This window comes from Rosa rugosa, chromosome 3 (assembly GCF_958449725.1).
Source record: "Rosa rugosa chromosome 3, drRosRugo1.1, whole genome shotgun sequence".
In the NCBI taxonomy this organism is placed as follows: Eukaryota; Viridiplantae; Streptophyta; class Magnoliopsida; order Rosales; family Rosaceae; genus Rosa; species Rosa rugosa.
Window position 1 is genome coordinate 3,124,862 of NC_084822.1, and position 12,737 is coordinate 3,137,598.

Here is a 12,737-nt window from a genome sequence, read left to right on the forward strand (position 1 = left end):
ATGTTGGAAGTCCCCGAGAAAAAGAAGAAGAAATTGAAAAACTTCAAAAACGGGAACTTTTAGAAAAGTTTACCTTGAAAAGATGCCGGAATTCTTGACTGGAAAAGATGTTGGTTGGGCTGTGCAGTGATACTGCAGGGTCGCTGCGAGGATGTCGCGAGGACAGTTTCGGGGCCACTGCGGGGATGCGACTGTTGCGGGGATGTCGCGAGGACAGCTGCGGGGATGCGACTGCTGCGGGGATGTCGCGACGCCTCAAGGACAGTTGCGGGGATGCTGTGGAGATGCCGCGAGGCCGCTGGTGAGTCGCGGTCGCGAGGGCAGGCGAGCGCGCGCGAAGGTAGAAGGCAAGCAGTGCTGCGGGGGCGGCGAGGCTAACCTGGTAGGGTTAGCGATGAGTTGCGACGTGGGGGCTGCGGGGGCAGTAGTAGCGCAGGCAAGGCAAATCTGGTGAAGCTTGATCAATTTCTGGGGTTTTGGTTTCTAAAGCTAGGGTTAGGGCTCGTGCTGATAACGTGTTGTAGAGAAACTGAATTTGAGAGAAATTTACTGTCTGTTCTCATTGATAATAGGGACCTCTTTATATAGAGGATTACAATTCATAGAATCTCAATCGTACAAGGAAAGTAATCGTACATTGAATAGGAATCTAGATCCTTCTAATTTAACCCTATTACCACTAGGTCAAGTAACCTAGAGTTTGGGCCAAACACAAATAGAGATATCCTTAAACAATGTTTTATTTTTTGAAGAAACTCACAGCTACTATTGATTCTGCCGCCCAAATAAACTACATGTATGCACATGTGACTTAGTGTTGTTGGATCAGTTTTGAACTTTTGATGTTATTAGACAACATGGTGACAAATGTCTCATTTGATGCAGAAGACTAGTTCTCCCTTTACTAGAACTAGAAAAGGGAGAGACAAGCTTAAACAAGATGAGGAGTATTTCTGAATTTGATGCTATAGTTATAAAAATCATTCAAATGAACACAAAGAAGGAACGACCCAAAACCTGGAGAAGAAAGAACTATCATTTCAATTCGGTTTATTCGGTTTCACAATAAAATAAAAAAATCAACACTAAATTCGAACCAACCTGACACAAGCAAACAATTTAAGTTTGAAACTGGGTCAGTTTGGATTTAATGTTGAACTAAACATTCAAATGAAAAGATTATGTCGGAAACTAAGTTCATTAAAATCAGCATGCTGATTTATCAAATTTTTATTCTTTTTATAATATCAATGAACAAATTTTAACATCACAAATTAAGCACATATGGCGGCTTTGCATAGGGTTTCGCCAACTCTAGTTCCTCCCTCGGATCTTTGGTGGTCCTGGGGTTGAGCTACTTTTTCCCTCCTCTCCTTTGGGGATCACTTAGGTTTGGTGATGTTGAAGTCGGCATTTCAATCCTTTTGTTATTGATCCTTTTGGGTCTCTCCATCGTACTTTCATTGGTTTCTCTTTTTACTTTTATGGCCAATTGGTCTAAGGAAGAGGTATATCGTCTTGGACGGTTTGAGTGGTGGTGGGCTGGTGGCTCGTTGGGATGTTTCTTTTCCGAACTTGCTTGTGAGGAGGTTCAAGTTGGTGGTTCACTACTTGGACTAAAAATATGGTTGGCCTAGCCTTGGTGGTTGTTGTAGCGAAAGTTTGTAGGTCAAGGCGAATTATTCGGTCTCGATATGTAAACTTGGTACACGACATCATCGATTTTATCAGGGTTTCTTAGCAAGTGGTGCAAAGTTTTTCTTAGTGGTGGCCTCTTTGTCGTTCAGCTTTTATTGCAATGGTGAAGCGGTTCATCAATAGTCTTCCCTTAAGGGAATTCGTGGTGGTGTTGGGCGGATCCTCCTTACAAATCCAGGTGATGGTCCTTGAAAGTTTCTACAAGCGGTTCAATTGGTTGACTTTAGACTCAAGTAACCGACACCAATCAAGAACCTTTGAATTTGAGCTCAAGATGCCGATATTATTCATTGCAGTAGGAGGACTTCAATCAAGCATTCCTTTACTTGGTTGGCCAATTTCGGCTTACTTGGGCATAACTTACTAGGATCTAATGCTTAGTTGTTATGTGTTGCAACTCTTATTACCCCAGTGGTGTTAAGGGTTTCCAAGGACCTTTATTTACGCTACTGACCATTTTTTTTTAGGTAAAACGACGTAGAAAGATCTCGGCCTTGAGTTTAGATGTTTTGTAATTGTTGATCACTAGGCATGTAATTTCTATATATACTAGTTGTATTAGAGAACATATGAAGTTATTCAAGTGATGTCTCCTTTTATCGTGCTCCAAAAAGGATGTGATATTATACACAATTTTTGGTCTTGATATATTATACTCTTCCCTTCATAAAAAATAATCTCTTAAAATTAACATGAGAGACCCTGCATCACATTCACATACCGAGGATTTAGCCTATATACACTCTTTGGTTTTCGACTTTTCTATTGAATTTAGAGGCACTCCTTCATTCATATTGGTAGAGTAACTTGGAAACATAAATTGTCGGGTCATTCTCTCATCTTTTAGATACCACCTTCCAGAATCAGGCTATATCCTTACAACATGGGCTGCTCTTTATTTGAATGATTAGAATGATTATATGGCAATGGGCCGCCCCTAACATTTATTCAATTAGTGCCATCACTGCCATGCATCACGCAAAAATTCCTATGTTTCGAATAGTGGAAAAACTAATGAACTTAATTTTCCATAATTATCAACCAATTATTAGTATTTTTTTGATTAGGTCAGTGGCTTTTATTGTTATTTAGAGTTAATAGACTTTACGTTTGGATTGGAGGTCACTAATTTTTTGGTTCAGATCAATAACTTTTTAATTTGATCGAAACAAGTCAGCTCTTTCATTGTTTATGATCATCTACACAAGGCTACAAAAGAATAGGCATTACATCGAAAGTCCAAAGTCCATAAATTTCTTAGGTTTTGTCCTCACTAGTCCAAAGTCCAAATTGCATCCATAAATCCATAAGCCAGTTGCCTGTACCTGTGCTGACCTCGATGGACGAACGACCTACTCATTTATAAATGATTAGCTTGGCTAGTCCTGAATGCTGTTTACAACTCCAACTCATTGCTTAATTTAGTGTTCTTAAAAGTTGGTCCCGATTGATCTGTACTACTAGCTAGTAAACGATGATATACAAAACTTTCTCAACTAGTTGGTTAGAGATCTGAGAATATCTCAGTACCAACGAACAAGTAATGTTAGAGCTCAGATTTGCACAACCGTATATTAATATATCGACTCTTAATTAATATACAATAATAGATTATTTCTATATATGCAGTTACAAACTATTTTGACATGATATCGAATTTATCTACAATTAGATATAACCGATTCATTAATATATCGTCGGACAAATATATACACACATACATGTAACTGATGTACTTGATCATGTATCGATATGGTAATTATCTTATATATGCCAGATAATCTAATATGTATTATCTATATATATATGGCGTATATAATCATGCACCGATATGTTGATGTAACAATGGGTTAATGTTAATGTATAGACTTTTGCAAAAATGATACGCCAAGTGTAGAATATGTTTCTTTCAGCCATCTCTTTGCATTATGGAACAACTCATAACTCTACAAATCCCACTGATTCTATCGTGATTCTAGTCCTCCTTGCTTTATTTTTAGGAGTGAAATTATTATTGTAAAATTCACGCACGCACAATAATAGACTATTATAATCTGGAAAGAGCGGGGAAGTCCACGTTCATAGTTGACTTTGTTCGAGTTAGGGACCCAATGTTCCAGAAGAGAGGGTCCATAACGTATTAAGTATGGGAGGATAGAAGTTCCCCATGCCATAAATTCAATGCAATAATACAGAAATGAATAAGGGATATCGATCCCAAAAATCTGCATTTCTTGTGGATATCAATCCCAACATATCTGCAATTTCTCCTTCAATATCAATAGTGGATTGACAGCACATTATCATCTTCTTCTTCATGCTATTTATTTCTAGAATCAATATTTTGTGACGTTAGGAATCTTGATAAAACTTTATAAAATAGGGAAATGATCATTTACCCAATTTCAGCTTAAAAATTGCCCACTTGCTCCACTAACATTTTTTTAACTCCATTTACCCAAAACACTCTAAGAGATTATTTCCCTAATACCCAATTAATTCTTTTTTTATTCTTTTTATTTATTTTTGAGACTTTTTTGCCCTCTCCTTCTTTCTCACTTAGAGAGAAAAGTCATCCTCCACCTTGCTGCGCTCCGGTGACCAGTGGCCGGCCGCGGACTCCGGCGACCGATGACTGGAATCCAGTGACCGGTGACCGGAATCCCGAATCCGGCTACCGGACTGGTGACCGGATTCCGGCGGCCGATTTTATTACCCCCTAATAATACCCAGTAATCATATTATTGCCCCCCAATAGTCATATTATTGCCCCTAATAATACCCAGTAATCATATTATTGCCCCTCAGTAATCATATTATTGACCCCCAATAATCGTATTATTGCCCCCCAATAATCGTGTTAATGCCCCCCAATAATCGTATTATTGCCCCCCAATAATCGTGTTAATGCCCCCCAATAATCGTATTATTGCCAACACATATACAACACAAGCTGAATTGTAAACAAACAATGAAAAAAAAATGATTTGGGCACCCAGGAAGCTCGTCGACCGGAATCGATTGACTGTATAGGCTTCTTCGTCGAGGCCCAATTGTTCTCCACCGCTTCGGAACCGGACCGAGATTCGTATCGGAAAAGCTCCGACGCTCCGGCCAAACTCCAGTATCGAAAACCCCGACGATGACGTCGGAGCTGTAGTCTGATTCCGACCACAGCCCCTTCTGGTTTCTCAGGCTCAGGAACTGCGGCGAGCGGGTGGTGTGGATCTGGCGGCGGCGATCTTCTAAGACGTGGAGAACGGCAGGGTGTTGGCTGAGGGAGGCAACTCGGTCGGAGGTGAGAGTTGCAGAGAAGCCATGGAAAACGGTGTCGTATACGTGGAGGATTTGAGGTGGGTCGGCGAACTCCGATGTGTACCAGTGGTAATGGGACACAGACATGGAGAGAGAGAGAGAGAGAGAGAGAGAGAGAGAGAGAGAGAGAGAGAGAGAGAGAGAGAGAGAGAGAGAGAGAGAGAGAGAGAGAGAGAGAGAGAGAGAGAGAGAGAGGGTCTGTGGTCAACATATCGCTGGCCGGAGGTGGGAGGGAGGGAGGGGGGGAGAGATCGATAAGGGGGGAGGAGAGAGAAAATAGATCGAAGATAGAGAGTCTGAGAGAGAGAGATGTAATTTATTAATTAAAATAGGGGCAAAACTGTCAATGAATGTTAGATTGGGTAAATGAGATTAAAAAACTCTTAGTGGAGTAAGTGGACAATTTTTAGCCTAAAATCGGGTAAGTTAATAATTGATGTTAGAGATATTAAACTAATACTAGTATTCCTCCACACATGCTCTGCATGTGCAAGTATTTTTTTTTTTTTTTTTTTTCAGAAAGAAAAAAAGATAATGGATTAAAATAGTTATTGTAGAGAGAAGTTAGTGGGAGACAAAAGTGGGTTGTGGGATTTTTTTTGTTTATTTTTTTAATAAAAATATAATTTGTAATTATCATAATTGCCCTTGTGATTTAATTAATTCTCAAAGTTTTTAAATATTTTCAGGGTCATTTCTGTCAAATTTTTTAGTTTTGGTTAACAAAGCCTCTTTTCTTAATAATAGTATAGATATCATATTTTCTTATAAAGGTTTTAATATCTCTAATTCTAATGGGAAGGAGATTGCAACTGCTTAATTTTTTGCAGGTTGGTTAGTCTACAATGGCAATTGATGCTTCTATGAGTCTTTTTAGAAGTGCTAGGTGTTTACATACCATAATTGCGTGCTCAGCGTAGGTAATTAGCAGAATATATTTCTCTCTTTAAAGGCGAGGCACTGGAGCGGTTAAATCTTATAGAATGGTCGTGCCAGTATAGGCCTATTTTTATTTATTTTGATGTATGTTCTATGCTGACCTTATTTGGTTCATTAATATAATGAAATTTTCAACCGTAAAAAAATATATATATCGAACTAATAATATAGGTCATGTATTTTTTAGAGTGTTTTGATCCGAACTACATAGAAGACCTCGATATATGTTATTTCGATTCCAACAATTTAGTACTTAATCGACATTTTTAGTCTATTATATCACGAGATTAGATTACTGAATTGTGTTCACCATGCCAGCTGATGTGTGTGTATCAAAATTTACTCAGATATGAGTCCACCTAAAACTTTCACACACTTGACACTTCTAAGTTCTAACCCAAGATAAATAATTGTAAACCAGAAAAATCCGTGTGAACATTGTTATTGATCGATCGCCTTGATATTAGAAAAGGGTGTACATCACATAATGAATATAAGTAGGGCAGCCGCGAGTTGAAATCAATGGAGTTGACTTGATCGAATAGAATAAGAGCTTCTAACAGATATTATTGTCTACTTGCTCGATCATTCCTTTCGTGCTCACTCTATATATAGCTATCTGTAATGCTCGCTCGAAAACTAAAGCTTAATCACTCAACCACAGAAGAGAAAATGGCTCAAATCAACAGGCCAACGATGGAGGAAGATAAAGTTCATGCTTTCTCTTCCCCCATGCCATTAATGTAAGCACCATGCACATTCTCCCTCAGCTGCTATTTTGTATCCTCTAATTCTTTGGTTTTATATATAAACTTAAATTTGATTACTAAGTAATGTTGTACTCCTCTCATGTTTTCTTCTTGAAACGATTTTGCAGGTCAGAACATTGGAAGACTGAAGAGGGGAAGAAATCCAATCCCTCCACTTTGAGTGAGGTTTTGGGCTTGCGCGAGTTATTTTATCCACAGGTTAGTGTTGAATCACGACCAAAATAAACAATTAATTAGCATTTAGCCTCGAATTCGAGGTCCCGAGTATGTTATAATTTTCCAACAAATTAGGATCTTGCTACGTGCCCCAACTATGCTAGAAAATGAATAGTGACTTCAAGGATTTTTTCTTAATAAAAAATAAACCTATAGCTTCTTTATATTATCAACTTTGAAATTGCTTAATTAATTGTAAAGTTGTGAAAAACGTTGTGTGATTACCCTATCAGGTGTGGAGAGCATCTCTAGCTGAGCTGGTTGGCACGGCAGCGCTTGTTTTTGCTATAGACGCAATTGTGATCTCCTCCATTGAGACCAATATCTCAGCACCAAACCTTGTATTGTCAATCCTGGTAGCAATCATCGCGGCAATTCTCCTAATTGCTACCAACCCGGTTTCCGGAGGCCACATCAACCCCGTCATCACCTTTTCCGCGGCACTGGTCGGCATCATTTCCTTCTCACGAGCTGCCGTGTACATTTTCATGCAATGCGTCGGAGGAGTTCTAGGTGCCTTGGCACTCAAGGCTGTGGTTAACAGCAGCCTTGAAGAAACATTCTCGCTTGGAGGTTGCACCCTAACCGTGGTTACCCCGGGCCCACAAGGGCCCATCACGGTCGGGATCGGGACAGGCCAGGCCCTTTGGCTCGAGATAATATGCACATTTATTTTCCTCTTTGCTTCGATATGGATGGCGTTCGACCACCGCCAAGCCCACGCCATGGGTAAGGTTATGGTCCTCTCTATCGTCGGAATAGTGGTGGGCATTCTTGTGTTTATCTCGACCTCTGTAACAACTGTGAAGGGCTACGCTGGGGCTGGAATGAACCCAGCTAGATGCCTCGGCCCAGCACTTGTTCGTGGGGGCCACCTCTGGACCGGCCACTGGGTATTTTGGGTCGGGCCTACTATTTCTTGCTTCGCTTTCTACTTGTACGTCAAGCTCATTCCCCGTCAACATTTCCACGTGGAGGGCTACAAGCACGATATCTTCAACTATGTGAAGACTCTTCCCAAGTAGAATGAATTGGATAGTCATTAACTCATTATGACAGAGAGACGTTTTTTTTATTTTGGCTTATCTTATTTCGTAAATGAATGTATTAATTTTAATTTAATTTGGTTGATCTTGATGTATTTATTTGCATGATTCCTAACCATTGGCAAATTTACAATTATTAATTGATGTCGATTGATGCAGATGAGCTCTATCATGAGTCGGACTCTCATTCACTCCTCAAAATTATCCTTATAACACATAAGAATACTACAGCCCAGTCAAGTTTCTCTCCTTATTCATGTTATTGACATTGCGGGCAGTGGCGGAGCCAGAAAATGATCTCAACTGGGGCACTAAAAAAAACAAAAACAAAAAAAACTTAAACTTAAAATATATCAAAATTTAAATAAAAATAATAATTATAATAAGGTTAGGGAAAGATCAATATCTATTTTTGTACTAAAAAAGAACAATAGTTTTTTTAAATTACATATTTTATTAATAAAACATATAATTTTTAGATTTTTAGACAATTTTTCATAATGAAAATATAATTTATATTTGAAATTTGAAACTATATGAAAGAATATTATTAATAGTAGTATTAATGTTAGAAAAACAGAAAAAAAAATCGAAAAAGATTAGCACATTGCCACTACCAACAATTGAACCAAGGACCAACCTAACATAAGTATGTGCCTCAAGCCCTCAACCACTATGACAAGGCAGCACTTAGTTCCTATATTGAACCAGATTATATATATACTTAAAATCTCACTGGGGTACGGGACCCACCATGCCCCAATGTGGCTCTTGTTGGAGAGGAAAGATCCCATATTGAAAAAGTGACAAATAAAATATAACTTATAAGTGGGTGGATTTCACCCAATTGTACCGAGGCCTTTTGTGATTAAAACTCAACACCTATCGGGTGGTTAAGTTGGGACAGTATCGGTACAATGGTGGACCACGGGCCACGCTTATCGTTGTTTAACATGGTATCAAAGCGGGTCATTCTCCAATTGCGTCTCCACGTAGGCACGTATCATGAGCCCAAATTGGGGTTCCTTGTATTGCCATCGAAATTACTAAGTGTCCAATGTGGGCCTTGGATTGTATTGACCAAGTGTCCGATATGAGACTTGTGTCCCAATTTCCAATGTGGAAATTGGATTAATTAATTTCACGTGCAGACCTAGAGTTAGGTTAGGTTGCACATGAGGGGGCGTGTTGGAGAGGAAAGATCCCACATTGAAAAAGTGACAAATAAAATATAACTTATAAGTGGGTGGATCTCACCCAATTGTACCGAGGCCTTTTGTGATTAAAACCCAACACCTATCGGGTGGTTAAGTTGGGACAGTATCGGTACAATGGTGGACCACAGGCCACGCTTGTCACTGTTTAACAAGTAGAAAAGAATACTTCAATTCCGGGTTAATTCAATGATTCTATTCATCCCACAATGGGTGTATATATACAAGTACAAAGGAGTAGTCTAACTCTAATAGGAAACAATCTTTCCATAATTGCAGGATATCCTAATTAAATAAAATCCTAATTATATACAGATTTACAGCGATTCTACATTCCCCCTCAAGTTGGTGCATAGATGTCTATCATGCCCAACTTGTCAACTGAGCTGTCAAATACCTTCCTGGACACTCCTTTAGTAAGAACATTAGCTAATTGCTCCTCTGAGTTTACAAATGGAAAGCGAATAACCTTTATGTCAAGATTTTCTTTAATAAAATGACGGTCAACCTCCACATGCTTTGTTCTATCATGCTGAACTGGATTATGTGCAATCTCAATGGCAACTGTATTATCACAATGCAAATCCATAGGCTTTTTAAGCTTGTAACCCAGGTCTTTCAAGACATTACGAATCCACAACATTTCACAGACTCTGTGTGCCATACCTCGGAACTCAGCTTCTGCACTTGATCTGGCAACAACTTTCTGCTTTTTGCTACGCCAAGTGACAAGGTTCCCTCCAACAAAGGTGAAGTACCTAGATGTAGAACGTCTGCCAGTTTTATCACCAGCCCAATCTGCATATGTGTACCCAACAACTTCCAATTCATCTTTTTTTCTGAAACAGTAACCCTTTACCTGGTGCCATCTTCAAGTACCTCAAAATACGAAAGACTGCATCCATATGCTCTTCACTAGGACAATGCATAAATTGACTAACAACACTCACAGCATAAGCAATATCAGGTCTCGTATGTGAAAGATAAATCAACCTTCCTACAAGATGTTGATACCTCCCTTTATCAGTTGGAACTTGATCAGGATAAATAGCAAGTTTGTGATTCATCTCAATAGGTGTCTCCATTGGTCTGCAGTCTAGCATCCCCGTTTCAGCAAGTAAATCAAGGACATACTTCCTTTGTGAAAGCAAAATCCCCTTCTTAGACCTCGCAACTTCAATACCCAGAAAATACTTCAGTTGTCCCAGATCCTTCATTTCAAACTCCTTTGACAGATACTTTTGCAATTCATTCATCTCTTTCGGATCATCCCCTGTAACAATCATGTCATCAACATACACAATAAGAGCTGTAATCTTACCATTCTTGCATTTGATAAACAAGGTATGGTCAGAATTGCTCTGTCTGTATCCAAAGGCTTTCATGGACTTTGAAAATCTTCCAAACCAAGCTCTTGGAGACTGCTTCAGGTCATACAAAGACTTCTTCAATTTACACACCTTGCCAACGTCACTTGGGTAATTCTTAACACCTGGGGGCACATCCATGTACACTTCTTCCTCCAAATTCCCATTAAGAAACGCATTCTTCACATCAAACTGGTGTAAGGGCCAATCTTTGTTTGCTGCAAGTGAGATTAGAATCCGGACAGTATTAATTTTTGTCATAGGTGCAAAAGTCTCCTCATAATCAATCCCATAGCGTTGTGTATATCCTTTGGCAACCAACCTCGCCTTGTATCTATTAATAGTTCCATCTGCATTAAGCTTCACAGTAAATTCCCAACGACATCCTACAGTCTTCTTTCCAGCCGGTATAGGTACTAGCTCCCATGTTGCATTCTTTTGAAGAGCTTCCAATTCTTCATTCATCGCCTTTGTCCATTTTGGATCCATCAATGCTTCCTGCACGTTACTAGGAATAGATACAGTAGATAATTGATCAACAACAAGTGCATGTGACCCAGAAATCCTATGGTTAGACATAAAATTAGCTATAGGGTATTTAGCTTTGGCTTTGATATCTGGTTCATATTGTTTCTTAGGAATTCCCTTGGTAACCCTTTGTGATTTCCTAGGTTCGACACTTTCTAACCCAGAAGACTCATTAAAGTTTAGGGGTACCTGAGGTGGATCATTCTGACCGGGATCTTTAGTTGGTGATGCAGAAGGGGGAATATCTTGTGTGTGAGCTTCAGATACATCTTGATTTTGATTCAAACTATCCAGAAAATTCGTCTATTCTGTCTCGGAATTCACAACGCTCTGTTTGACAGTTGCATTCTCTGTTTCGGAAGTTACAACACTCTGTTCGGCAGTCGCATTCTCTGTTTCGGAATTCACAACACTCTGTTCGGCAGTCGCATTCTAAGGGGGAGCTTCAGAATTCAGGTACATTGGGTCCCTAACTCGAACAAAGTCAACTATAAACGTGGACTTCCCTGCTCTTTCCAGATTATAATAGTCTATTATTGTGCATGCGTGAATTTTACACTAATAATTCCACTCCTAAAAATAAAGCAAGGAGGACTAGAATCACGATAGAATCAGTGGGATTTGTAGAGTTATGAGTTGTTCCATAATGCAAAGAGATTGTAGAACCAGGATGTCTTGGCCTCTTAGAGTGTTGTGAATTCCGAAACAGAGTTTCAACTCATTCGGAGTTCGTTTAGTCAGGCGGCTACCCCTATTTTCTTGTCTAGCTCACTTTCTCCTAGCAGGAGTAGGAAAATGTCTAGCTCACTTTCTCTTCTCTATTATTTCCTAACATGATAAGAAAAATAAATATATATAAATAAACACAAAGATTAAGTAAAGTACAAGATTAGGAAAATAATGAAATTGGATTAATCAACATTAAATTGGACTTTAGAACATGTAATTTTCATGTTTTAGGGCACAAATATGTATATGAATTATGATCCAACACAATACATTCAAAGTAGTTAAGTTTTAATGAATGCATTCACTTCTTGAATTAGCATATAAAGATGAAAATCACAAATAACATCAAATGCCAATTAAAACATCAATTCATACAAGTTTGGCTAAGGCTTTCTGTTTGGCTCCAATTTTGTTGCAGCTGGTCAACAGTCTCTTTTCTGCGCGGGCGTGCCAGCACCGTTCGGGTGCGGTCGTCGGGGGTGTCATTTGACCTGACTTCTTTCAAGCGATTGTGGACGAGGAGAGCACCAACCTCGTCGTGGGATTCTTTGTGCCTCGTGGCGAGGACTTTTTCTGAGCTTCTTCAAAATCACAATCGATACTCGATGTTGTAGATCGAGCAGAGCGAGAACTACTAGGAAGTGAGGAGAACTTGCTAAAGCGTGACTTTAGCTTGGCTGGAAGGTTTGGTAGCACTAACAGTCGGCTCGTGAGGAGACTAGGACTGGAGTATGACTACCGGTAAGAGAAGGAGAGGGTTGCTCTAGAGAGGCTTGGATAATCTTAGAGATTGTTGTTGTGAATTGTGTGTTTAAGTGTTTCATTCACTACTAGAAAAACCACATATAAGGACACCCAATAAGGACTCATTTTTGTCAACGTGTCCTAATAAGCTTATGAGGACGGACAAGAAAA

At 39.3% G+C, this 12,737-nt stretch overlaps 1 protein-coding gene across 1 annotated transcript; it reads left to right on the top strand.

The window, feature by feature from the left end:
• Window positions 1-6,549: 6,549 nt before the first annotated feature.
• On the top strand, window positions 6,550-7,963 carry LOC133735397 (uncharacterized). The gene is made up of 3 exons (XM_062162815.1): window positions 6,550-6,695; window positions 6,830-6,920; window positions 7,172-7,963. The coding sequence occupies exons 1-3, from the start codon at window positions 6,577-6,579 to the stop codon at window positions 7,961-7,963; spliced, it is 1,002 nt and encodes a 333-aa protein (XP_062018799.1). The 5' UTR covers window positions 6,550-6,576.
• The last annotated feature ends 4,774 nt before the right edge of the window (window positions 7,964-12,737 follow it).

What these genes read in the sequence shown, in the direction of transcription:
- LOC133735397 (XM_062162815.1), top strand. Translation starts at nt 6,577, where the DNA reads ATGCTCGCTCGAAAACTAAAGCTTAATCACTCAACCACAGAAGAGAAA. An exon ending in TCTTCCCCCATGCCATTAAT is followed by an intron (nt 6,696 to 6,829) that starts GTAAGCACCATG and finishes ACGATTTTGCAG; the next exon opens with GTCAGAACATTGGAAGACTG. An exon ending in GCGAGTTATTTTATCCACAG is followed by an intron (nt 6,921 to 7,171) that starts GTTAGTGTTGAA and finishes TTACCCTATCAG; the next exon opens with GTGTGGAGAGCATCTCTAGC.